General features: G+C 39.1%; 1 protein-coding gene and 1 non-coding gene across 2 annotated transcripts in view; one reads left to right on the forward strand and one right to left on the reverse strand.

The window, feature by feature from the left end:
- Positions 1-592: 592 nt before the first annotated feature.
- Positions 593-23,829, reverse strand: part of CAT (catalase) — a 38,644-nt gene continuing 15,407 nt past the window's right edge. Inside the window, exons 4-13 of the mRNA XM_011000575.3 lie at positions 22,738-22,868; positions 22,123-22,227; positions 21,416-21,541; positions 18,297-18,488; positions 17,687-17,839; positions 14,550-14,688; positions 11,664-11,794; positions 4,819-4,926; positions 1,639-1,722; positions 593-1,310 (exon numbers count right to left, since the gene is read on the reverse strand). Of these exons, the coding sequence (XP_010998877.1) occupies positions 1,245-1,310; positions 1,639-1,722; positions 4,819-4,926; positions 11,664-11,794; positions 14,550-14,688; positions 17,687-17,839; positions 18,297-18,488; positions 21,416-21,541; positions 22,123-22,227; positions 22,738-22,868 (1,235 nt within the window). The 3' untranslated portion in view covers positions 593-1,244. The remainder of the gene's footprint in view (positions 1,311-1,638; positions 1,723-4,818; positions 4,927-11,663; positions 11,795-14,549; positions 14,689-17,686; positions 17,840-18,296; positions 18,489-21,415; positions 21,542-22,122; positions 22,228-22,737; positions 22,869-23,829) is intronic.
- Positions 20,373-20,445, forward strand: TRNAV-AAC (transfer RNA valine (anticodon AAC)). Its single transcript has one exon. It is a non-coding gene; the product is annotated as a tRNA-Val (tRNA).

Here is a 23,829-nt window from a genome sequence, read left to right on the forward strand (position 1 = left end):
GGATGAAGGCAGTCAAAAGGTACCAACTTCCAGTTATAAGGTAAACAAGTACTGGGGATGTAATATGTAACACAATAAATATAATTGCCACTGCTGTATGTTACATATGAAAGTTATAGAGTAAATCCTAAGAGTTCTCACCACAAAGAAAAAATTTTCTATTTCTTTAATGTTGTATCTGTACGAGATGATAAAGTTTCGCTAAACTTCTTGTGATAATCATTTCAGTGATATATGAGTTGAATCATTTTGCTGTACACCTTACTTATATAGTGCTGTATGCCAATTTTATCTCAATAAAACTGGAAGGAAAAAAGAAAAAATTAAATAAAACTCATAATCAGATAAGGAAATGAGCTAATGGACAAAAGATCTGAGGAGTTTGCTGTTTTCCAGACGGAATAAAGTTCAGGTCCCCTGTGCCTCAGAGGCTGTGTCTAAAAGCTACTGCTTTTAACAAATAACATACTTTCCTTGTGAAATTGGCATTTTCAATTTTAAGTGTATACATCTGATAGCAGATGATATGCAGATTAAGAGTCTCAGGACAGTCCAAGTTATATATGAAGCCTAAAAAAGTCAAATATCAGTCTTCTATTTTATGTATAGATCACTTTATTGTAAAAATATAAGCAAGTACAAATCAGTTTGTTGCAAAATCAATGCTGCATTAGCATAAGTGCAATTCCAAGTTTTAAAATATCTCATCAGTTCCAAGCAGGAATAAACCTTAGGCCATGATACTGAAATTATTTTCAAAAAACACCAATGCATTCAATGTGTTTTTCCTATAAGGAACTTAGAAAAGCTAAAATTCCTGATTGGATTTTTATCTTCTCTTCTTATATCATTATAGCCATATTTTAATACAATAGGCCAGGAGATGATATGTAAACATTAATTTCATCAAGATTTTCTTCTTATCAAATAAAACCATATTTCTGCTAGAAACTTTCATTCTTAGTCATTTTAAGTGAATAATCAACTGTCAAAGGCAAATACATGTTTCCTTTAAATAATTATTAAGCCTTAACCTTCATTTATCCCTAGGAAAACAGCATTAAAAGCCATTATTACATTATTTGCTATAGAAATCTGGATTATCATTAGACAGACATAAGCTTGATTTTGCACGGCGAGCACAGGAGAATCTCCCATCCAGCGATGAGCGGGTATGTGTGTGAATACCATGCTTGGCCTCATAGGCAGACGGCAAAGTGGTGTAGGATCAGGGCGCCTGACCCTCACAGGTTAGCCTTCTCTTTTGCAGACAAGTGAGAACCAGCCTGCGTAAAGGTGTGAATCGCGTTCTGTTCAAAAAAAAAAAAAAAAAAAGACCAGCAGGTTAATTAACTCACTCAGCAGTAGTAACTTAGTATTTATCTTAGCTTTAATCTGTGCTCAAATCAAAATCTAATTCAGAATGTGTTCACCTTAAGCTGTTTTATATTGCCCTGGGATGAAATGAATAGTATATGCTTTGCAGGTGAGTTAGTTCTTTACATGCCAAACGAGATTCTGAACAGCTGCTGAAGAAATCTAACAGTTGTCCCCAAGGAGACTCATCATAAAAGGAAACCCAGCTCCGCCCATCCAGGACACATATCCTCCGCCACAGCCGGGCTGCTCTGGGCTCACCTTCGGCTTCTCATCGTTGTATTTGTCCAGAAGAGCCTGGATGCGGGCCCCATACTCTGGGTGGACATCGCTGAAGTTCTTGACCTGAAATCAAGTGAAAATAATGTAAACACTACCGCAGCCCCTACGAGCCAGTCCCCGGTGTCTGCTCCACGGTGTTTACAGGGAAAGAAGCACACATCCACGGAAGCTCGAGCCACAGTGTTTACCTACATGAAGTAAGACCTGAGGGGCCAGTGAAAACCCAGACGCATACTGGCTGAGCAACCTTGGGTAAGTCATTCAGGCGAGCTCCACGCCCCATAAAAAAAAATGAGATAATTAAATCTGCCCCATGGAATATTGTGAGAAAAACACATTATGAGATGAGCTGCATCTACTGCATGTAAAGAGCTGACCTCAGAGTGACTCCACAAGTTATAGTCATTTGTACTAAGAAACAGGCCCATCAGTGGGATCCCTATCAAATTACCCAGGACATTTTTCACAGAACTAGAACAGATAATTCTACAACTTATATGGAACCACAAAAGACCCAGAATCGCCAAAACAATCATGAGGAAAGGGAACAAAGCTGGAGACATAATCCTCCCAGACTTCAGACAATGCTACAAAGCTACAGTAATCAAAATAGAGTGGTATTGGCTCAAAAACAGACATATGGATCAATGGTACAGATGGTCAATTAATCTTTAACAAAGCAGGCAAGAATATGCAATGGAGAAAAGACAAGTTCTTCAGCAAGTGGTGCTGGGAAAGTTGGATAAACAAGTGTAAATCAATGAAGTTGGAACACTCCCTCACTCTATACACAAAAATAAACTCGAAATGTCTTAAATATTTAAACGTAAGGCAGGACACCATAAAACTCCTAGAAGAGAACATAGGCAAAAAATTCTCTGACATAAATCTAGCAATGTTTTCCTAGGTCAGTCTCCCAAGGCAATAGAAATCAAAAATAAACAAATGAGATCTAATCAAACTTATAAGCTTTTATACAGCAAAGGAAACCATAAACAAACAAGTAAAAAAAAAAAAGGACAACCTACAGAATAGGAGAAAATATTTGCAAACAATGTAACTGACAAGGGCTTAATTTCCAGAATATACAAACAGCTCATACAACTCAGTAACAAAAAAAAACCCAATCAAAAAATGAGCAGAAGACCTAAATAGACATTTCTCCTAAGAAGATATACAGATGGCCAACAGACACTTGAAAAGGTGCTCAATATCACTAATTATCAGAGAAATGCAAATCAAAACTACAATGAGGTATCACCTCACACCAGTCAGAATGGCCATCATTAAAAAGTCCACAAATAATATATGCTGGAGAAGGTGTGGACAAAAGGGAACCCTCCTACACTGTTTGTGGGAATGTAATTTGGTGTAGTCACTGTGAAGAACAGTAGGGAGGCTCCTTTAAAAACAAAAATAGAGTTACCATATGATCTAGCAATCCCACTCCTGGGCATATATCCAGAGAAAACTCTAATTGAAAAAGATATACACATTACAATGTCACAGCAGCACTATTTACAGTAGCTGAAACTTGGAAACAATAGCCAAGACATAGAAGCAACCAAAATGTCCATCAACAGATGACTAGATAAAGAAGGTGTGATAGATTTATCTGATGGAATACTACTTAGCCATAAAAAAGAATAAAATCATGCCATTTGCAGCAACATGGATGGACCTAGAGATTATCATACTAAGCAAAGTGAGTCAGAGAAAGACAAATACCATATCACTTATATGTGGAGTCTAAAAAATGATACAAATGAACTTAATTTCAAAGCAGAAATGGATTCACAGACATAGAAAACAAACTATGGTTACCAAAGGGGAAGGCGTTGAGGAGGGATAAATTAGGATTTTGGGATTAATAGATACACACTACTATATGTAAAATAGATAAACAACAAGGTCCTACTCTATAGCACAGGGAACTGTATTCAACACCTTGTAATAACCTATCATGGAAAAGAATATGAAAAATAATATATATATACACACACATATCTGAATCACTATGCTGTATACCAGAAACACATTGTAAATCAACTATACTTGAATAAAGATAAATAAATAAACAGCGACAACAAAGAGAAACAGTCCCAGACACTGCCTCAACTGAAAGTGAGGTATATGAACACCAGCACCTGCTGGGTAACTTGACAGACTTTCCAGCAGGAATTCTGGCCATGGGCTGATCCCAAGCATTCGAGAGGAGACAGGGCACCAAGAACTCACAGAAGGCCTTGCAGCGTCAGCATATGTGAGAATAGAAGGCCAAGGGTTCGAGCCCAGTTCTGCTACTTACAAACTGTCTTATTCACTCTCATCAGTAAGATGAGAAGAAACCTGCCCCCCATATCACACAGCAGTTGTCAGACTCTGCCCAAGACAGCAAGAAGTACTAGCACCAGACGGACTTAAAGGGTTATCTTTCCTACGCATACTTGTTACGTCATGTCTATAACATCACAAGGGAGACAGTTACAGACATGGACCTCTGTGCACAGAGAGAGTGCCCAGCCTGCTGGTTACCTGTCTCCAGGCCTTAGAACACATGTCAGACAGCTGCCCCTACGAACAGCAACTGAGTCAAGGAAACAGCAGGCGCTCCTAACTCTACCAGAGTGACCCCCGTGGCTGGCCAGAAAACCACTAGTGAGCACACAGCACAATGAGCTGCCACTGGAAATACCCTGGCACCTCAGCTCAAATTTCAGCCCGAGTTTTGGAAGCAGCTCAGTTCTCATCCCAGAAAACACAAGTTTCAAGTTGTTTCAGATGGAGGGTGTCAAAACATCAAGTAATCAGGTACACCTAAAACCACAAAAATGTACTCTGTATTTTTTATCATCTAAAGTCTAAGCAAAATTTTGATGGACAATACTCTCTTGCACAGAACTTGGTTACAGTCAAATTAAACAGCAGAGGAGACAGCTGACCCACTGGACAAACAGCTAAAGGTCAATGGATATGGCATATTTACTGGCGATAAAATGTGGAGAGAAAATAATCAGAGGTTAATTTGTACTAATTTTTTAAGTCTCCTTAACTCAAGTACAACAGAAAGAACACTTCCTTTGAAGGGTTCTCTCACACAACTGTAATCTCTTCTCCTGCCAGCAGGTGGCACCCTTCAGCTGACAAAGCACCACTCACCGCTTTCTTCTGGATGAAGAGCTGCGCGTCTTTCAGGTGGCCAGCAATGTTCTCACACAGGCGTTTCCTCTGCTCCTCGTTCAGTACTTTCAAATAGAAATCCCGCACCTGCTCAATGAAGTTAGCGTGCAGAGACTCAATTAACCACTTTACCACGAACAAAACTCACCCAAAACGCCACTTTTGAAATGAAAATGTGAGATTTGTCATTGACATAAGAATGAAAAAGAATTTAAGAATAATTTTAAAATTACAGGTGAAACCATCACATGCTGAGTTCCTCACTTTTTATTTTATTTTAAGCAAAACAGGAAGAATTCAGTTGTTGGTAATAGCTCATAATTTCTTTTTAACAATGTCCTTTGCAGTCAGTTTATAAATCTATTATCAATAGAAGGCAGTGTAGCTTACAATTAAAAATACCACTACAGAGTGGGGGAGGGTACAGCTCAGTGGTAGAGCGCGTGCTTAGCATGCATGAGATCCTGGGTTCAATCCCCAGAATCTCTGTTTTGAAAAAATGCCACCACACCTTAATACTGACAAGTACAGAATGTGCAAACCGTCGTCAAATGTAAGCTTAGCACAATATATTCTCTTTTCAATTCATCCAGAACCAAAAGGAAAACACTCTAATTCATTAATCTATGTCCTTAGTTATTCAGAAGCCAAGATTTCTTGGAGAAGACAGACGTTAATAGTGATATTTTGTTTAGCTTATTTGGCTTAACTCTAAAGTGATTATCAACAGGTTAAAATGAAAAATAAGAGCCTAGCATTAGGTCTATGAGTCCTAATGGTCCCTGCTTAATTCTGAAATCAACCATTTCCAGGTTACAGCTATGATTTTATTCTATCATTTCTTTCATTCATTCATTCAACAAATACTCATGTACCTATAATGTACCAGATGCTACTCTGTGTACTGTTCTATTAATGTTTATAAAGTCCAAAACTATCCAATGATCCAAAGTAGCAAATTCATAAAATGTCAAATATTCGTAGCTTTTCTAAGTTACCAAATATCAAAACAACATTTTTTAAAAATTTGAGCAAAATTTAAATCTTATGCCAAAGTTAAAAAATCAGTCTTTCTATATCAATGCAATCCAATCAAAGTACTGCATTATTGGGGTTCCTTCAGGTTTATCTTAAATTCACTAATTCTCTCTTCAGCAGTATATAACATATTGTTTAAACATCCACTGAGTCACTCTCACTGTTGGATTTTTATTTCAAAGACTGTATTTTTTTGTCTCTAGAAATTTCTATTTGGTTCTTTTTCAAATCTATCTGGCTTTGTTTTCTCACATTCTATTCTTTATAGATAATATTCCTTTCTGTATCTCCTTGAATGCTGCATACACGTCTATTTTAAAGCCCCTTTTAGATTTTCTATGATGCATAGATTCTTCCATCTACTGCTTGTACAGTTTCTCAGGGCATTGAATTTCCTTGCATGTATTGTAACTTTTCCCTGTGACTCATCTTCAACAGGAGTCATTCTGCAGAGGTACCAAATATGTCCAAATTGTGAAAGTTGTCTTCAGGGGGTGATTTTTTTTCATCATCTCTGCAGAGGACTAACAGGACTCACTGATTCACTTGTTTCTCAGCTTCCACATAATTCTAAGTGGGAGAAGGCCACACGGACCTCATCTGAACACAGCATGGGAAAGGAGCCTCCAATTTCTCAGGCTTGACTGCTTCCATCTAGAACCCACATGCTTTCAAGCTGCATTCTCAGTCTGGTAGGTAGTAATTCAATGGGGTACGAGTTCCTGATTCTCATCATTATGTCAAGAGACCAGTTCTAGCTCTCTGCAACACAGGAAGCCTATGGCCTCAAACTCCTAGCCCCTCGGACAAGGCATAAAATCTTAATAAGATATAAACAGGGTCTGGTTACCCCCGTGAAATAATATACCTTCAGTGTTCACGCATTACTGTGATTCCTCTCTTCATTTCTGGGACCTGGAGATTGAACTTTCTTGTTAATTAGCTCAACTACATTCTTTCATTTTAAAATTTCTTTAATCTAGCATGTCTATGTGTGAGAAGTAAAAGAAAGTCCTTCTATAGCACCTCAACCTACTATCTTGAACTAAAAGGAATTTGGTCCTGCAATTCCACTGGTGTGCCAGAGAGAGCTTGCTCGTAAGAGCAGACTGTCAAGTTTTTAGGAATTTTGTGAGTGAGCTGTTAAACACAGTCATTATTAAAAATTAGATTATATAACAAATGAACTTAAATATAAAACAGAAACAGACTCACAGACATAGAATACAAACTTGTGGTTGCCAGTGGGTAGAGGGGTGGGAAGGGACAGACTGGGAGTTCGAAATTTGTAGATACTGACAGGCATATGTAGAATAGATAGACAAGATTATACAGTATAGCACAGGGAAATATATACAAGATCTTGTGGTGACTCACAGTGAAAAAGAATGTGACAATGAATATATGTATGTTCATGTATGACTGAAAAGTTGTGCTCTACACCAGAAATTGACATAACATTGTAAACTGACTATAACTAAATAAATCTTTTTTAAAAATAAAATAAATATTTTTTAAAATAAAATGTTTTAAAAATTTCAAAGTTTAGCATTAAAAAATTAGATTATGTAAACTTATAATTAAATAAATTAATTACAAACAAAAGTAATAAACCCTCAAAACGTATCACTTCCTAATTAATACATATTACCTATGTTCGTGAAGCTGTCTGTGAGTATTCTGTCTCTGTGGTGGAAACAGATACAGCAGTGTGATACTGAACCACGTCCCAGTGTCACAGGTTCAGTGACATCATGTTGGTAGCTTAAAATCAGCCCTACGGAGTATTTTCATCATGAAAATCAAACACTATAAACCAGAGCTCTTTCCCCAGGGAGCCAACTGTTAAATATTTATCAATAAAACCCATATAAAACACTTGCTCTGGGGGAGAGCATGTGCTTAGCGTGCACAGGGTCCTGGTTTCAATCCCCAGCACCTCCATTAAAAAAATAATTAAAAAAAAAAACTTGCTCTGCCAGAGATTTAATTAATACACAGTTTTAAAAGGTTAGGAAAAAAGCACATGTACGTACACAAAGATAAACCACATGCCTACTTCAGCACATGACACAAGACGACCACAATGTCAATAGCTTGTAACCCTTATCCCCTAACTGTAGCTTCAGCTTCACCACCGTTCAGGAAAAGGCAGTTTGGGACTTTGAAGGCAAACTGAAGAAGTCTCTACAGAGATCTGAGTTGCCTTTTCTCATGCCTGGCTAACAACCCCCACCTATAGACAGCTGGACTGCTCGCTACAGGAAGGCATGGACTCCACACATGGGACGGCTGTTCCATATGATTAACCAGATGAAGATGCTGAGCTGTTTTATCTGCTTCAACACACTAACCACCTTTAGCAGTGGGACCAAATTCCTTTGAAAGGAAAGTCACATTTTTACTGGTCTATATGAAGTGAGAGAATGATTTTTTTTCTTTTTCAATGTAACATGCCTACAGTAAAGGGTACCAAACATAAGTGTGAAATTCTATGATTTTTCAGTGAATATCAATGTGTCACAATCACCCAGATCAAGACAGAACATCACTCACACCTCAGAAACCCCCCTACCACACCCCACCACAACACGGTCATTATCGCCTTTCTCCAACTGCCTCCGCAAGGATAATTTTTTTGACTTCTAATACTATAAATGTGTTTTACCTCTTTTTGAAATGTACACAAATGGAATCATACAGTCCATATTCTTGTGTCTCGTTCTTTTGCTCAGTGTCATGCTTGTAAGATTCATCTATGTCACTGCTCCTTGCAAGATGTCATTAATTTTCATTGCTATACATTGTGGGAATATACCACTGTTTATTCATCCAAGTTTTGTTGATGAACACATGGGTAATATGAATGAACCGTGCTGTGCATGTCCTCTGGTGCTCATGTGTACACATTTCTATTTGAGGATCTACATAGGTGTGCACATACGAGGTCATACAACACGTATGTGTTTAGCTTTAATGGATATTGACAAACAGTTCTTCAAAACGCTTGAACCAAATTACACTCATATGAGAGTTAGAGTTGTTTCTTGTCCTCACGATACTTGGTACACAGTCTTTTTAATTCTAGTCACTCTTGGTGTGTATGTAGTGGTAATTCTTTGTAGTTTTATATTGCGTGTCCCTGATGACTCATGAGATAAAACACCTTTTCATGTTTTTCAGTCGTTTGGATGTCCTCTTTTGTGAAGTGCCTGTTCAAGCCTTTGCCAATTTTTCTATTCATTTGTCTGTCTTCTTCTTATGCTCTGTAGGAGTTCTTGAAATATTCTGTACATGAGTTGTTAGAGAAATTTCAGATCTCTTCTCCCACTCTGTGGCTTGCCTTCTGAGTCTCTAAATGGTTTCTCATAATGAAGAGAAGTTCTTTCTTTCTCTCTTCATGAGCTAGTCTTGATAATACCAACTGCTCTATCTGCCAATTCAGTAATCCTCTCTTCAGCTGTATTTAATCTCCTTTTAAGCTGATTTACTAAATGCTTAATTTTAGTTGTTGCATTTCCCAGTTCAGTATGTCCATTCTCTTTTTTTATAGATTGAAATTCTCTTATTAAATTCTCCATATTTTCATCTATTTTCCTGAACATATTATTTGCAGTTATTTTAAAAGCTATATCTGACAATTCCATTATCTGGATCTCCAGTAGGTTTGTTTCTATTGTCAGGGTTTTGTTTTTTTCCCCCTTCTTGGTTTTCAGTTATAAGGTTTTATGTACTGGGTATGCCTAACAGTGTATTCTGAAAGCTGGACATTTGCATATGAAAAAACATAGAGATAATCTGAGGTTCTATTTTTCCTCCATAGACTTTAGTTTGCTTCTGGCAGACAGTCAGGATAGAGGTCGAGATCGCCTAAACCTAGTCTAAGATTACGCTGGTGCAAAACTGGATTTGTTTTTTCGAAGGCAAGTTGATTTCAGGTTTGCCCTTATTTCTAGGCATGGCCCTTCAGGGTTCCAACTGAATGTCTGGGATGTTAACTGGACACCCTCTTTCTTAGCAGGCCCTGAACTCCAATTTTTATCCCTCCAGACCCATGAAAATGCTGTAAACTCTGCTCAGCATCTTGGTCAGCACTTAACAAAGTCATAAATGCCTCATGAGAAAAGAAGACCAAATGTCAAGCTCATACCTCTGCACTTCTTTTCTGTCCAAAGTCCTGTCCCCTCAAATCCTTGGTGCTGCTCAAGCTCTCCAAAGCCCTCAAACAGATGCTTTTTGTATTTTATCTAGCTTTCTGACGTTCTCATGAAAGGACAGACCTGATACAAGCTAGTCTGCCGCAAGTCAGAGGCTTAGTCCAAGTGAGTCATTTTTAAGAGTATAAATCTGGACCTACTTATTTATATTTGATGTGACTCTTATAGGATTATGCCATGAAGCTCTAAGCGGTGTCATGGCTGCTTAAAAACTTGAGTCCTATATAGTGATGAGAAAATCTCTCAAAATAAGAATGATCATATATATAGTAAAATTCAACATGTCAGCAACAGCCTCGTTGCCTAAATTAATTTTTGCAGAGGTTGTATTAGCTGGTTTAACATTGGAATAGACCTCATGTAGGCAAAACTCTCTGAGAGGCAGGGCTTGTATTGTTATATACTTGGTATCACTTGCATCACCAAGGATAAGGCAGTTACTATAAAAGGCTCTCAGGAGATGTTTAATTTCATCTAAATATGGTTTACATCCTACAATAAAGTAATTTCTTTTGTATATACATTTACACACATAAGTGCCTTACAAATAAAGATAGCTTCACAGTGAATTAATTCATGTGTTTAAGTATATTTTACTTGGAACCCACATTTACAAATTGAGAAGCCAGAATAGGTCCTATTCTAATTTAACTACGTTTACCACCAACTACCCAAGCAGAGCCCTAAGACAACTACACTTTGTAGCTTTATCCTCTTCCTGTGTGCAGTGTAGGCTGCACTGAGCACATTATGGAGGCAGCTGCTTTTAAAAGTCAGAGGGCCTCTTCCACTGCATCTGCTAAAAGAGCAGCCCTCAGGCAGCCGCAGGTGACTGAAAAGAGGGTGGGCACTTGACCCCGGGCAGTTAAGTGGCCAAAGGCCAATGAAGCAACCTAGAGTGAAAAGCTCAATCAACTCAATCCAATTTCCTCTCCAGAATCTCATATAGAAGTACTGAGAGAAGGAGTAAAAAGGGCCCCCCCCAAAAAAAAAGTTAACACATGGAGAAGGAAGCCATAAAGAAGAAGAGTTCGGCCATGGGCAAAGTAAAGCTACCACAATGTTAAAACACAGCTATGAGGAGAAAAGAGGGGGAAAGAGGGGAGGACATGGTAAGAATGAGCAGCTGGTGCTGGAGAGCAGGGGCAGAGTCACGTGAACGGTGTGCCCAGCACCGGAACCACCCAGACTATGGCCACTGAGGCTCTCAGAGCTATTCTGAGTCCAGTTCTAGTCCCTGAAACCTGGACTGTCCTCAGATCCTTAGATTCGGCTGTCCTTAAGCTTTACTTGCCCGTTTCTTAGATTTCCATGAGATCGCTGCTTCTCCAAAGGCCTCCATTTATACCCCCTCAATAAAATTTGGGAGAACGGAAATGAGTCTCCATACCTCATACCAAAGAGCAGAGTAACACAACTCTTCCACTCCATCTAATACAACAGGGACTGACTTATGACTATTAGAGGTGTCGCCCCTGCATTCAATTTAAGGCACTTTAAAGGGGGGACATACGCAGACACCGACAAGAACGAGTAAGCGCCAGCCAGAGCAGACGAAGGAGCCATTACCTGAGTGACATTATCCTCATTGGAACTGTTGTAGCGCTGCACGTCCCCAGAATAGCGGGTGCTGTGTTCCAGGGCAGAGCGCTGCTGTTCCGGGGCACTAAAGCTGTTGGGGTAGTAATTTGGAGCCCCACCTTTAAAGGAAAACCACACAAATTCACTTGGGAAGATGAAAAGTGAAGCAAGTCTGCAAACAGTCAACAAAATAAGAAATAAATTCAAGTGGCAATTATGTATACATGCATATGTATATGCACACACACACACACACATATACATGCCACGCACATATAATTTTTAACACCCCATAGTTAGCTAAGGCAGTACTCAGATCCTTAGAGAACACTGCCATCTGCCAAATGCTCGCATGGACTGTCTCACTCTGCATCTTAATGAAGAGATTTCAAATTTCCTTTGAATGCTTCAGACGGTCTCATCTCTACAGTCTTCTGATGCTTATCAGTACAAATACATTTATACAGGTTTGGTTTGGCCCCCATAAAAGATGAGGCCCGAAGACATTTCAAGTTGGAAGGTTTCATTTGGGCATGGGCTCAATTCAAACATGGAATCTCAGCATTCTTGGGAGCAACTGAAGGTTCTAGCTCTGCTCTTCCAGTGGACACGTGAACTACACCTAGAGATGCTCACTGACTGCTGCAAGGTGACGTGGTGGTCAGCGGTGATCTGGGATTTTTGTCTTTTCCCTCCCAGCATGTACTACACTCCCATCACAGACCTCTATTCGCTATTCCTTAAGGTGTTTTAAGGTTCTCAGGGCATCTTCCTTTTCTGACCAAGACTTTATCCAATTCCAGCTTCACTTTCACTTTCTTCTACAGATAAATTTTCAAAATATTTTTCTGAAGTTTGATATTTCTAGTATGTCAGCATTCATTTATCTGGACTTACAGAAAAAAATAATGACAAATACAATCAAAACATTATTATGACTTCTGGAATAAGTTATGAGGCTTTTTTTTTCCACCTTGGCATGTTTATTTTCCCATCTATACTCTGATTTGGCTGATATTAGCAGAAGCTTGAATGATCAGAGCACATGCTGCCTAACCAGAAAAGGTAGCCTGGAAACATAGTAAGTGGCTTGAACAAACTAGTCTGGCATTAGAATTTCACCCAGCTCGCTGCCAGAATAGATTATCCAGGGTGAATAATCAGGAGATGCCTGTGTATCACACTGATCAAGGTACCGAGTACATGGAGGAAGAGAGGGCACTACAGTACCATGGAGTACAGGCATCAGCCTAAGAAATTCATTGTAGGTCAGCCCCACCTCCATGAAAAGCAGAGTGCTCCAATAAGGAGCCACCGCAGTAGTTTTCTGAACGAAGAATTAGTTCTTTGAAACGTGCCAATTGAGTAATTTAAAAATTCTGTTCTCATGAGCTCTGACCTTTACTCAAAGTTGTCTTCAAGTCATTGACTACCTGAAACAATTAAGTTTTTCATCAAACTGCAAGAGCACAGCCCAAATGTTCTACTTTTAGAACTAGGCAAAAGTGTGTCAAAGTAGTTTTTTCTTACGTATGCCACTATCATGGTAAACATGAAGCAATTCCTTATTAATGAAGTTCCAAAATATACATGAACCTCTCTGATACAGCCAGTCTCAACAACAAAAGGACCAAGGAATATAAATGAAAAGAAATCACTTCAGAATAAAAATGCAGAAGACAGACATAGCAAGTATCGGTTACTTTGAGTAATAACACACCTCATACTTCTGTAAACCTCAGAGAGCAGAAATATTGCAAACACCCAACACAGTTAGTGAGCATGTCAACTTAAATACTTACAAAAGGCTTAATGATAATGGTAGCAAATGCAAGACACAAACTTATATATACAAATAATCTTAAATGTACAGAAGTATTCACAGAAAAGACTGTCAAGAAATACAGCAAAATGCAACAGTTCTGGCCTCTGGATATTGTGACTATTAACGAGTTTTTCTTCTCCCTTCTCTTCCTTCCCTTATATTTTCCACATTTCCTTTAGGGTACATGTACTGTTTTTATCATAGAAAAATAAACTTTGTTTGAATATAGGTATTTATAGCTATGAAAATGAATCACCAGTAAAACTTCTGAAGGGATCAGATGCCTTCAACAGAAAAATAAAAAAAAGGAAACTGAGATCTATGTTAAACTGTGGAATATTAAAAGGAAAAAAACAATCAAGCATTCTCTAATTAGAATAAGTAATCAGAGACTTTTTGAACATGGCCAAAAAAGAGTAATGAAAAGAAAAAAATCAAATTTGACAGATGAGCTCCAAAGGACAAAAGGCAGTGGAGTCTCATCTCACCAGTTTCTGTGAATCAGAGAGGTGGGGGGAAACCCCTGGATTTACTCTCTCTCCCATCTTCTAACTCCTCTCCCCTCCCCCTCCACCCCCCCACCCCCCCCACCCCCCCCCCCCGACTTCTAGCTAGACGTGCTCCTTCAGGGCCCCAGCAAAGCACAAAGAGAAACAAAAGATGCAAACTCTTAGCTTTTGCACTTCCAAGAGTCCTGGTGACTTGAGTGATTTTAGAGATTGTCTGCTTTGAGAAGAGGCTTTAAAGCCTGCTCCCTAGGTTGGATGATACCCTATAACAGCCAGTGTGAAAGCTCTTTCTCCCTGCCTTTCACTGTCAGATGGACAGCAAGTAAATCTGAGGTGGGAACTCTCAATAAAACATACAAAGTAGATAAAAGGATGGAGAGTCCTCAGGCAGTGTAAACCTTCAACGCTGGGCAAAAATACGTGGTTGGCAGGAGCACCCGTGGGGCAGCCTGGAAAGCCCTGGGTTGGTGCGGCCGCCGGCCCGCCGCCTGCTCAGCAGTGGCCCCGCACCCGCGAAGTGAGCTGCGGTCCCACACCTACCCTGATTGTCCAGCATGCACATGGGGCCGTCACGCTGGTAGTTGGCCACTCGAGCACGGTAGGGACAGTTCACAGGTATCTGAAGATAGTTGGCTCCCAGGCGGTGGCGGTGAGTGTCAGGATAGGCAAACAGGCGGCCCTGCAGTGATAAGTGAAACAGACGCTGTCTGTGTGCAGTAACATATAAAAAAGGAAGGGTCCATAAACTGCATTGTCAAGGTTCCAGCACAAAGCACCACATAACCCTGCCCATCCCCCCAGTAAAGGGCACAATCTCTTTTCTGTCATGCAGTGAGTTCTCCCTAATTGAACAGTCCTTAATCTTCCGTGCCATGTGGCCAGACATCCACACATTTTCACATATGTTCTAGATAATAACTCCTTTTTCCATCAAATAACAAGTTAGTGCCCCTCTTGCAGTATTTCCTATTCACAAGGACATACTACACTGTAAGATAAATTTGCAAGAACCCAACTAACTGGAACCATGAACTAATTCCACTCCTCCCCACTTTCTCACTCCAGGGATCAAACTTTTGCTCTTAACAAAGGAGCAAATTTCAACAAAACCAACTGTAAAGACTAAGCTGTGCTCTAACTTTACCAACGAGACAGAAGATACCCTTGAGCCATAGGCAACTCTCGGATATGGCCTCGTCATGTATTTCTGGTTTTGAGTCCCCTTATGGCTTATAAGGCATCTCCACTCCACCTGCAGGTCAAGACTGGGAAATGGGCCCAGCGAGGCCATACCCTGGCTCCAGCCTGAATGGAGGCCTTACCCAAGGCCTGAGCTCCTTGCTGGGCCAGGGTGAGAAAGCAGAACAAAGCTCTCCCACCCAAGCAGTCAGGCCAATTTCTTCGCTCCTGGTAAACTGCAGAGTATGGGAGTGAAGAAAGGCTGCGCCTGCATCACCAGTACTCAGGGGACCAGTGACTTTTCACCGAGGTTGGGCTTACCGCTTTGATTACAAAGTGTTAATATTTAATGATGACCTTGTTGAAAGGCAACTGGAACATGGTCTGTTACTGTAATACAGCTACCACCCAGACACTCATTAGTTCTCATCAGAGTGATTTCCAAGTCCTCCCAGCTGGCCCTCCACTTCCAGCCCCTCCTCCAACAACAACATCCTATACGTTCCCACTGAAAGACGCTTCCTAAGGTCCCATGCAGGTTATATTACTGACCTACTCAAAAAGCCTTGAACAGTTCCTCACTGGTCATCAAAGGGCTAAACCCATACTACAGTCCTTCCCTGATGTGTGGCCCCTAACACGCTCTGGGGTATCAAAACTCTCAGCGAAATGACCTAAGGAGTTGTGTGGAAAACTAGGCTAGGAACTGATAATTTCCCTGAACCAACTAGAGCTCCTTCAAGCAATCTCAACAGAATGCCTCATACATTCATTTTCTCTTATGGTCGAGAATGGGTCTTTGCTTTGGGGTCCTTCTCCCCGGGGCCAGGCCTCCACCCAACACTTCAGTGCTCAACTAATTCTATTAGACTTGGTGTTGCTCAACGCCTCCAGGTCACACTGTGGTCCCAGAGACCCACACTTACCTGGATTCTTGTGAGAAGACTTTGGGTGACCTTTCGTCCCTCAACCTGTATCTTTAATACCAGGGTTTTGCAGCCTTGGCTCTGCCCATGACAATTTTGTGCCTTTTTGCAGTTCAGCTCCCTCCTAACCCCAGGCTCAACGTCACATGGTCTTGGCTTCCTCTGCTCCCTGGTTTCAATGCAAGAGCTTCGGCTTATCCTCTGTAATCTGCTTGACCTCCCTTTTCTATTCCTAACCCCCAGTTTCTTCTTTTCTATTTATCACCAACAGGAGTGATTCTACTTGATATATATGAAGAAAACTTTTCCTAGAAAAGACAATTGTACAAACTTCTCCTCAAGCATTAAGGTCCCCTCTGACATACACTCAATGTACCGCATCTTGGTTCCTCTAATTCAGGAAAGAGTGACTGTTTACAGTTTAAATATACCCAACACGGTCCACCTTTGTGTCTACACCCATGTCCCTCTCCTGCTCCATTTCACCACTGTTGAAAATAGAAATCCTATCCATTCTTCAAAAAGCCATCTCAAATGCTACCTTTCTCAAAATTTTGTCATCATCCTCCTATCAGACAAGACTTCTCCTTCTGAGTCACCACAGCATTCCGCCTTACATGAGAGTTATCTTGTGTTTTTATATCTGTTATTAGCAGCCAGAAGAATCTATCAGTAGACAGGTATTCAATTTATAGTAGTTAAATTGAACTAAAGACTAATTAAAACTTATTTTCTATAAGCAGTTCAGATGTTTCCAATGACAAAGCAAAAAAGTTATTTAAAAAACAAGGGATCTTAGGTTGGCTCCATGGAGAGTGACACGTGAACTGGAATCAGACGCTTACATAAGAAACAGCCGTCAGTCCCTGTGGTCTGATCCAGGGTATAAACTTTAACCTTTGTTCCATGGTCATAGTCCAAGAACACAAAAGATGGATTTATTCAATAATTATTAAGCCAGTTGTTTTCCTATTAATTTCTGATCCAAAGAAGAATTTTTCACTCTTTGTACTCTTGAAAGAGCACATTGGAGAGTGATGGAAGAATATCGTATGCCTAAGAACATTACCAAGACAAACAGTTAAATTAAGCCACTGCCTTTAATCAATGGAAACATAAACTGAGTTTGTAAAAATCATCTCTGGGTCTCTTTTTACACGTGGAAAAATTCAAGCATCACCATGGAAGAGGCAATGAAAAAACCTATGCTGACCAAGTGCTATAATCAATTAATGATAGTCCCTCTTGTTGACTGCAGACTGAAAAAGCATACTTGACCCGAAAAATACCTACAGCATTTCTAACATAACCTCTTCTAAATTAAGAGACTAAAGATCAAAGTCTTAACATATTGAGGGATGTAGTATGAAATTTGTTTTATGCTTTAATGCTCATTTAAGAATGTTTCAGTTAGTTCCACAGAAACTAAGGACCTAGATGAAATTTTAAGTGATGTCCTCATTAATTCTTTATATAAAAGATCTGCCAAATTATACTTGGGGTGTGTGTGTGTGTGTGTGTGTGTGTGTGTGCGCGCGTGTGCCTCAGAACATCTCAATCCACCAGGTTTACCTGAAGCATTTTGTCAGGGCTAGGCTCAATGCCGGGTGGCATGTTGCTTGGGTCGAAGGCCAACTGTTCAACTTCAGCAAAGTAATTAACTGGATTCCGGTTTAAGACCAGTTTACCAACTGGGATAAGAGGATAGTCCCCGTGAGGCCAAACCTAAAAATAATATGTTCACAATTATCAGACTGTCAACAGAAGGAAATTAAAGTACCCATAAAAATATCAGCTTTCAAATACAATGAAGCCAATGATAATAAGTGAAAATAATATTTTTTAATCCAATAAAATAAAAAAGTAAGGTGAGCACATTGGTTGAATCTTTCACAACAGTAAGCAGTAAATATTGATACTCTCCCTGGACAAAAGCACATCTCCTTATCAAAATTTGCTTCCTGCTAATAACAATATACCAGGGCAACCAGATGAACTCAATGAACTCATCAAACAGGAACTGGAAGGAAGACCTCACTAACAGGCTAGAAAACTCTGAAGTGGTACCACTGTGTCTTGCACTTGACTTTCTTATCCTTATGAATGCCTGACTGCAAATTTTTTTTAAATTAGGCATGAAGACACTTTAAAAAGAAAACAATTTAGTTGTTAACTGACTCACCTTGGTAAGATCAAATGGATTAAATGGAAAGTTTTCTGCTTCATTAAATGTCATGACCTGGATGTAAAAGGTCCAGGAGGGATAGTTGCCTGTGGCAATGGCATTAAAAAGATCCCGGATGCCGTAGTCGGGATCTTCCTGGGCAAGTCTTGCTGCTTCTTCAACAGGAAGGTTTTTGATGCCCTGGTCAGTCTACAGAATGAAAGAAAGAAGCTCAAACTGAAACTTATGATCAAAGTTATTAACCTTGAATCAGTAATTCATTGAAGCATTATGAGTAACACTACCCAAAGACTGGATTTTCCTCGTAACATGAATTCCACGGTTCAAATCTGATGCAAGTAAGAATCTGTCAACAAGAAATTCTGCTTGATTATTCTGATTCTTTTCATTGTCCAGGGAATCTACCCACACATTTTATATTTAAAATTAGCCCTATCCTTCCCTTTCAGTATTCTATATTATTTGAATTTTTAATTGTTGACATACAGTTTTTTCTCAATTTTTCACTCATATAAAGAATGCTGCACTACTGTCTTCAGACAAGCCGAAACATTTTGCTATAAAATATACATATATAATATAAAATTCACCATTTTAACCATTTTAGTCTCCAATTCCATGAATTTCTTTGAGTGTCTGTCTCAAAATGGAGTTGCTGGGTCATATGCTAATTCTATGTTTAATTTCTTGAGGAATTTCAAAACTGTTTTCCAGAGTGACTATTATTTGAATTTTTATACTCATGCTATACTTTTCAAATCAGAAAAAAAATCAAAATATATTTTTAAAATAAGCAAAAAACTAATAAAATTAAAGGATTTCCCCTGTTTTTTGTATGAAGTAATTTTTTTTATTACCTGTTTTATAATAGCTCAAATCAATTACTGAGGTTGTGCTCAACTAGCATCCCTCCACCTCAACTTTCTTCCTTTTTCTTTTTTAAAGAAATCATAGAATCACAGTTCATAGAGCTGGAAAGAACTTCAGTGCAGCTGCTCTGAACCAGTCCTCCAACTATGAGGAGCCAATATTAGTTTTCTGAGTTTCTGAACAAGCCTTTAAGACCCAGAGAAGTTGTCACTTTCACAAGTGCTCCTGTTGTCATCCCATCCTGCAGGTCAATAGACTTCCCACCTGCACCTTATTCTAAAAGACCTCTCAACAGGCCAGGCACATGGAAAGATTTCCTTGGAAAAAGTCAACCCTGGAAGGCTGGCCTACGTCTACCACAGAACAGCTCTCTCCAGCCACTGCAGGAGTTAAACCCTTTTTATTATTAGATCTTCAGGATTAAAAAACGGAGGTCACCAACTGCAGATCACCCAGTTAATACCTTAAATTGTGCAATAATATTGCAATACCTTTCTGACTTTAATTGAATCCCTTAGGCTTAGAAAAGAATAATCTTAGGCCAGAATAATCCAAATCGATGAATCGATGTAGATTTCATGCTACCTCAGGGCCCTCTGCTGAACAGACCCATAAGCAATCTGATCTTTCCAGGACCATAGACTGCTGAGACAATTATCCCACGTCTACAGAGACAGAACTGGAGCTCAGGGTACTTTTAATAATATACCAAGTCACAGTTATCCAGAAGAGGGAAGATCTGAGTTCAGATTGTTCTGTCTGCAAAGCCACCAACCATGCCAGCTGTCCCAGATACAATCATTTAGTCCTGCTCTAAGAGACACTACACTGCTTCCTTTTGGCAATTACAAGCCAATGGGTCAACTGTTTCCTACAACTGTTCCTTGACAAAGAACGTAAGTATAAAGTCATAAATATAAAGAGGGTGACAGTTTTCCTGTTTGAAATACCCATGTAAATTGTTCAGATAAAGATTAAGACAGGACAGAAGAAAACAGGTTTGGGGATTTCATTAACAGGAAAACTATACTTGTCATCAGTCCATTTCTGTCTCTGCTTATTTTAGCAGCAGTATTTGGAAACAAGTTCTTAGGCAACCAGGGGGTTTTTAACAAACTTCTAGAGTTCTCTGGCAATATTACTTATTCTAACTAATGGCAAGATCATACTAAGAGAGAACTCTTTAAAACACCTCATTTGGGAGGAGGGTATAGCTCAGTGGTAGAGTGTGCGCTTAACATGCACAAGGTCCTAGGTTCAATCCCTAGTACCTCCATGAAAAAAAAAGTGAATTAAAATAAACAAATAAACCTAATTACCTCTCTCACAAATAAATGAAATTTCTAAAGAGCCTTGGAGGAAAAACACCTCAGTTAATTAAAAGGTTCACAAAAGCTTCCCCAAAGGTAACTGATCTACTCTGATGTGATTGTATGAAAGCAAATGGAAAAGCCAGAATTTTTGTTTTCTGACATTTGTAACTGATTTTGCATTTGCCTTGTTCATAATATACCCTCAATAAATGCTAAATAAATGGAGGGATGAATTAGAAAGTTAGGAGAAATGTTTTTGGAAAGATAGCATCAGATGCTGAAAATGAGAGTGAGGTTGGTATTACAGACAGGAGTGCCTGATTCTGCCTTGGTCCCCTCCTGGATCCCAAAAGTATCTGTGCTCAGAGCAGTGACTCCAGGCTTGGGAAGGCACAGCAAGACCATCCTTACTGTTTGCTAACACTTGACTCTAAAGTCCAACAAAGAACCCTAGGCTAAACCAGGTAGGAATCTCCTTTGCCTAGCTTGGAGGCCTGTATTATCTCATGTTTGAGCCCAGACCAAATCTTAGATCTTCCTTCTCCAGGGAGAAGGAAAAAAAAACATCAATGTGCCCCTGCTAGCACCGGAAACACTAAACCAGAGAGCCAGCACAAAATGAACATTTTTTCCAAATATGTATGGCAGAGCTCCCAGGATCCAAAAGAAGAAAGCTTGACTAGTGACAGTAGCTTTGTGCTCTTATTCTCCTGCCACATGAAAAACGACCACACATAGTTCTAACTGGGCAGCGTGAGTCTATTCACTTGGGCAGTGGCCAACAAAACAGTCATGGTCCTTATCAACTAGATCAATACTTATCCCTGAGGTCAGTGAAAGGTGGGAGGCCTTGATGGCTGCCCAGTCCTCAGGAAAGTTAAGGAGACATGGGTGGTGGGAGCCCTCCACCCCCTGCCCAGAGGCAACGCATACCTTGTAATGAAATTTGCAATAAACTGCCTCTCCATTCGCATTAACCAGCTTGAAAGTATGCGATCCGTATCCGTTCATGTGTCTGTGACCGTCTGGAATCCCTCGGTCACTGAACAGGAAGGAAACCTGAGGAAAAGAAAAATAAAGCCTAGAAATTTTCAGTTTAAATCAAAACATCTTCTATCTTTAAGACAGTCCTAAGTTTCCAGGAAAATCACAGAACGTACTAGCCAAGTGCCCATAGGAAGGGTTACCATTTATAAAAATTAACAAACAGAACAATTTTAAAGCAGAATGATATACCAATCACTAACCTCATGGCTCAAAATTCTATAAAGAAAAGCTAAAACAAACTAGCCTAACTTGTTATTCAAATTTTAATTTAATAGAAAATTTGTTTGGTACTACTTTCTCCTCATTTCCCTAATACAAAGAGCTTTACTTCCTACTAGAGACTTTAATCCTTAATATTGCTTAATTTCAATTGGTGATGGTTCTAGCATCACATAAGGTCTATGAATGGGGGAAGATTTAAAAAATCAGTCATTATAAAACTCTTCAAGGATCAAGAAATCTGAGAAAGCCTCCCCCTCAAAAGTCAAAAAAACAATATAATAAAATAGCCAAAACTGGAGAAAAACTTAGGAGGCATAATTAACAGTTCCATATCCGGTGATACAACGCAGGGAAAAAAGAAGTGTTCCCACCTGATGCAGAGACTCAGGGCGCAGGCTCCAGAAGTCCCAGACCATATCTGGATCCTTTAGATGCGTTTGAGGGTTTCTCTTTTGGCTGTGGATAAAGGATGGAAACTAAATGGAAAAAGAGAGGAAAAAAAACAAAAATTGAGTTTACAGGAATTATAATGTCTTATATTACACATTGCCTATTACTAGGTTTATGGATTATAATTCTGAACAATATAACCCTAGAATTTTAAACTGCAAAATCCTAAAATGAAATTTACCCGCTACATGTTTCTAGGGCAAATTGCCTGTTTTTATTCATCTTCCATGCTCTATAAGGAAGACTGGATTACTCCCATTAAGTCGGTGAATCCTAAAATGCCAAATCTAAGACCAAGATAACTGTTGTTACTTGATCTTGTAAAAAGATATTAAATACAGAAAAATGTGTTTAAAAAGGCAATCTCCTCCCCCCACCAAAAAGAAAAAGAAAAAAAGGCAATCCAGCCAACCAAATTCTCATCTTTCCACCTTTCCCATTTGAGGGCTTTTCCTCAAATACCAATCTATACATAGTATTTGAAATCAGTTTAAATCAACAAGTATCTGTAGAGTACAAAATACTTCATCACCTACCAACATGGCATCCCTGATGAAGAAAATGGGGGTGTTATTTCCAGTAAGATCCCAGTTACCATCCTCCGTGTAAAATTTCACTGCAAACCCACGAGGGTCACGAACGGTGTCAGGTGAGCCTGATTCTCCAGCTAGAAGATTTAAACAGGAAGAATGAAGCCTACGCCAGAGTACTCTGCATCCAAGAAGCCTAAAGTCATAAAGAAACATTGGGATCTAGTCTTTCCAATTCATTTTCTAGAAGTAAATTAGGTAGTTAAGCACCTAGGCTATTATTTCAACCACCACCAGCTAATTCTAAGCCTAAAAAGTGACAGAAAAAAAAAAAGGAATTAATGGAGAGTAACTAGAGAATATATAAACAGCTGAAAAGATTATCCATTTAACATAATAAGATAGCTTTGTTCAAACAGGTAATTCAAATTTAAATTAAAATAGGGGAAGAGAATAATTATGAAGATTGAGGTAGTGAATAATGAACAGACGAGCTGTCAAAATTATGAGGTTAATATTAAGAAAATAAGTCAAAACATAAGTTCTTATTCTTAATTTCACTTATTTTTCCATTCCACAGTATTTTTTTTTATTGAAGTATGGTTTATTTATAATATTGTGTTAGTTTCAGGTGTATACAAAGTGATTCAGTTATACATATACATATATATATACATTTTCTTTTTCAGATTCTTTTCCATTATAGGTTATTACAAGATATTGAATATAGCCCCCTGTGCTATACAGTAGGTCCTTGTTGTTTATCTGTTTTATATATAGTGATGTGTATACGTTAATCTCAGAATCCTAATTTAGCCTTCCCCAACCTTTCCTCTTTGGTAACCAGTTTCCACAGTATTTTTTACATGCACAAATACAGACTCACGCAGAAACAGAATTCATCAGGCACTGTGGTGTGTTGAGATCTAATCTGACAGATGTAATTCTTACTAGCTCTGTAACATGAGAAAAAAAACACTAACTCTCTCTGAAATAGAAAGAATCCCACCTTGCAAAGTAGATCTGTGGATCAGAATTAATGTCAGTAAGGCACCAACCATGGACGGCACAGAGTTAACCTCAATAAAGGGCAGCTGT

This window comes from Camelus dromedarius, chromosome 12 (genome assembly GCF_036321535.1).
Source record: "Camelus dromedarius isolate mCamDro1 chromosome 12, mCamDro1.pat, whole genome shotgun sequence".
In the NCBI taxonomy this organism is placed as follows: Eukaryota; Metazoa; Chordata; class Mammalia; order Artiodactyla; family Camelidae; genus Camelus; species Camelus dromedarius.